General features: G+C 45.4%; 1 protein-coding gene across 1 annotated transcript in view; it reads left to right on the top strand.

The window, feature by feature from the left end:
• The window catches only part of T265_11424 (hypothetical protein), a gene marked incomplete at both ends in the record, with an annotated part of 44,035 nt that overhangs the window by 10,462 nt on the left and 29,258 nt on the right, over positions 1–4,315 (top strand). The window contains one exon of the mRNA XM_009178076.1: positions 479–786. Within this exon, the coding sequence (XP_009176340.1) occupies positions 479–786 (308 nt within the window). The remainder of the gene's footprint in view (positions 1–478; positions 787–4,315) is intronic.

Genomic DNA, 4,315 nt, shown 5'->3' with positions numbered 1-4,315 from the left:
ATTATTATTATTATTATTATTATTATTATTATTATTGTCGCCTACTGTATGAAGGTAACTAGATTTCCGCTACACTGGGACAACTCTATGAATGCCCATCCTAACCTGCTGGGAGGGATACTTGCAACACCAGTAAGCTCTCGGCGATGGACCTCAAGCCTGTCAAAGTAGGCGTTGAATCCGGGTACTGGCCCTGAGCAATGCATGAGTTGTCATCAGCACGTTGTCAGCTCGTTTGATGTAGTCTTGCTTGTTTGGTTTCGGTTCAGAGTTAAGAGTCTTTCAATAGTCAGTTTTTAAGCTAATTATCCTGATTGTCGCTAGTCTTCTGATAGTTCCAGGTGACCTCACGGATACCAGTTCCGACACTTTAATTTCGGCTGATTTTACCTCAAAAAGTATGGGAATGATGAAAATCACCTCCAGTTTTTATTGAGCATTTGGCCAATTTTGAAAAGGTTTTGTGTTCACTTTTTAGTATACCTTTTTGCTTCGGTTTCATTCCAGCAGACGTTTCGTTACCTGCCGCGATGGGCAGCCTGCGTGCGACAACGCCTTGGTTCAAATTACATTCCACCCTTATCAGTCTTTCTTCAAAGGCCTCTTAGTACGTCGACTCGTTCGACAGATCGTTTTGAAGGTTTAAAATCCTCTTCATCAACCGTCCACAAAATCCGCAAAGCTGTAAATTCTTCTGTGGACAGTCAGCCCCAGTTGTCAGATCGCAGTTTGAGGTTTGGAGTGACCCTTACCACGGGCCAACAGGTGAAGAAGCGCCCAGATAAAGTAAGTTATCGCCTATTTTTTGAGCTACCAAATTTTGGTATGTTTTCGAAATTTCCCCGTAGGGCCAAATTAAGTCCGGTAGTTGATGTGTTTGCACGTTTTTTCTCATTTACTTCGATTACTTCGTTCCGATATGATTGATTCAAGACATCTGCACGGTTTCAGTCACGTCACTTTCAATGCACTACTAAAAGTACGCATCAGTACACACAAAGGGCATATGATTCATCTTCAGTCACAACGCGGTTATGTCAATTGGACAGAATACTCAGTCTTTGGTCCGCGCATCCCTTCAGGGAACCACATATTTCTGTTTCATCAAGGCATAGTCGTCCAGGTGGGTCTTCCGTTGATTCCATAAAGATCCTGCACTGAAACCATTGCCGTTCAGACCCTACCAGCTCTAAAGGTTTACAGCATCTGGTCCACAACAAGGCAGACGCCCGATTCAACCACCTCAATGTAGGTCCATTGTGCCCACGCCTGTACCAGTTCCCGGCATGGTTCATCACTACTCGCCATCAGTTTCATCACTGTATTATTTGATTTCGTCACCTCAGCGTTAGTCAGTCGATTTCAAGGCGTTGTCGATCTCGCGTACGCACCGGAAACGCCGACAGTCCCATCCCTACTCGTGTCACATTCGACGTACGCCATTCACATCTAGTTTGTGGGTGTTCGAGACCAATGAGGTCAGTATAACCAAGAGTGCAAAAGCCGTGAAAGTCCGAGAATGCAATCCATGGGCTTGTGGGAAACAGTCCTTAAGCGGGGGATCCTAACATCATGTTATTCTCACATTCGGGACATCCATGAATGAAGTACATCAGTGACTGGTGGATGGACTGCCGACCCCTCAAGGTCACACATGTCGGCTGTTCGTTTAGACCTTAGTTTGGACACGCTGGATATCATTACAACTATTCCTGATTCTTGAACTCGTGTCAGTAATTACATAATGTACAGTTTAATCGCCAAATGGTCCTCGCCCGATGAGCTACTGTTGAAAACGGATTTTCATATCTTTTTACTTACTTAATCAGCAGAACCCAACTAAACCGTCATTACTTGCACGAATACTTGAAGACAATTCCAAAAGCTTCAATGTGTGGCCTCCTGGTTTAGGGTATCCCAAAATCTCGCTGCACGCAACACTTCTGTGACCTTCGGTTCCTAATCTTGACCTCTGTCTTGGTGAATTCTGAACTGCGTTGAGAAGTCTTCAGGGATGTCGCTCATTACTCGCGAAGCTGCTGAAAACTCCTAGGAACATCATAAATGAGAGATTCAGCTGGGTTCTATGTGAGTCTTCCGTCAGAAATAAGATGAATATATAAGTCGAATTTATGCATGTCCTTCGACAAATACACTCATTTGCGTACCAGTTTACTTTTTCCGGAAGACTCACGTGGAACCCGGCTGAATTTCTTGTTTACCATGTTCTTCAACTAAATCTGCCGCACCAGGCCGCTTCATTTTTCAGTTGGTATGCTATTTGAGTTACCATAATACCTTATATGGACGTAACACACCACTCATTCGGTCGCAGTCGAAGAGATCAGCAACCTTATGAGTAGTATGTCACCTCTATCTAATGCTGTCCTGGTTTTTCGTAATCCATGTGACAAACGATCCCTGAGGCAGTTATGGACAGATGAAGCTCTAGAATTCGGCGAAGGTATCTAATGGCAAGTTGCCTGTCCTCATTGTTATTGAGTAAACTCCCTTGCATTGTTGCGGAATGTTGATAGCTTGGGTGGATTTATTAGCTGTCGACTTGTTCGCCGGGCGTGCCAATTGATTTCCAGAGATTTCTCCCCTATTCGAGAACACCGTCAGTGCACTGTTGGGTGAGCATTGAGAGAACGGGAATCACTTTTGGCATTTAATAAATCAGCGACAAATGCTGTTCTGAGCCAAATTATCTAAACTCAACTATGAGGGGGGGGAATCCAACCCAACAGCGCCGCCTTCTCGATTAGTAACGAGACGTTTTTTTCAAATCAGTTGCCAAGCTCGGTGAACAAACAGAATCCAACCCAACAGCGCATTGAGGATGCCTTCTCGATTGGTGACGAAACGTTTCTTTTCAAATCAGTTGCCAAGTTCGGTGAACAAACCAACGGACTTGTGAGATCAGGGAGCCATAGGAGTTTACAGCACACTGTCGAGTTATATGCAGTTGGTATTCAGTAAGTCCCGGGAAGTAGGAAATACGGATTGGGTGGTCGGTACTTTATTGACAACTGTCTTTGTGAATAGACATTGGGGAATGAGTAGAACGTACAATCAACAGTAGCGCAATCAATAGGAACCGAAAAGGGGGCAGTGAGGCAGCAGGGATTTCTGGAAGTAAAAACAAATAATCATCAAGTGATGTACAGTAGTACGGACATGGGCAGTGTAGTGGATAACAGCGCGGAAGGCTGTTAGTACGTTCGACGGGCAGCTCCGAAGCAAAAAGGAAACGGAGTCTATCTGGAATACATGGTGTTGGATAAGCCTGGCGGAAAAATAAATGTACCCGCGGTCTTTAACTGATAGCGTGACAAAACAGCGCTTGTAGCAAATTAAATTAGAATGCGCGCTTAGGTCCAGACACTCTCAAATAAGACCTGAAAATGGCCACTCAGGGGACCGAGTTGGTGTAGTGGGTGACATGGGCAAGGTGGTTTAAGTGGTTAGAGCGCGTATTTACTGACCGGGAGGTCCTTGGTTAGAACCCTACCTCTGCCTCTCGACTCCCCCTGTCTAGGCTTGGGCGACCTGGCACTATCCCAGCCCTCGTGTTTCCTTCTGGTGGCATAGCATTTAGGCGCCGAAAGGGTGCTACAGCTGAATGACTTTATGAATTTAGTGGGTGACATGCTCAGCTGCCACCCGAGGGTTCTAAGCTCTATCCCCGAGTTGGCCGTCTTGTCGTCGGAGCGGACAGTCGAAAATAGACAGAGTAGACATTTAATTGCATGCTAAGACGGACAGGTGACCAGAGTCTCGGTACCCGAAACTGGAGGGTGAGTAAACGTTGAACGGGAACCTGAAAACAGAGGACAACTGCATGGGAAGCACATCGACGTTATGCATAAGTGACGTTGCTAATGAGTAGTCAGGATAAGAAAAATAACCGATGGTTCCAACTGATTCACAGGAAGAATCAACAAAACTCTCCCCAATTGTTATTGCAAGTTTATCACATACGGCTTCGTTTGCTGTTCATGGCGTTCAGAAGGATAGGTTTCGGATCATTGCCGTGCCCACATAAGTGCGCAGTATCACCATCTGGTGGTTCGAAACCTAGTCAGGTTGATCACTACCCAATATACTCGTCTCCAGCCAGTTTCATCATAAACAACTTACTTAGCAGCCCTAGTTGTCATCTGCATTTGAAAAACAACCGCTATTCATCCTCACACTTTGCACTGTATACAGATTACCAGGACTAACTTGCACACCACCACAGGCCTAGGCCTTAGTGACGAGGCTGCGCACTTATTGTTAGACCCTCTGGAGAGCGACTGACAGCATAAAC

The sequence above is a fragment of the Opisthorchis viverrini genome (assembly GCF_000715545.1).
Source record: "Opisthorchis viverrini unplaced genomic scaffold opera_v5_520, whole genome shotgun sequence".
In the NCBI taxonomy this organism is placed as follows: Eukaryota; Metazoa; Platyhelminthes; class Trematoda; order Opisthorchiida; family Opisthorchiidae; genus Opisthorchis; species Opisthorchis viverrini.
This window is presented reverse-complemented; position numbering and strand designations above follow the sequence as displayed.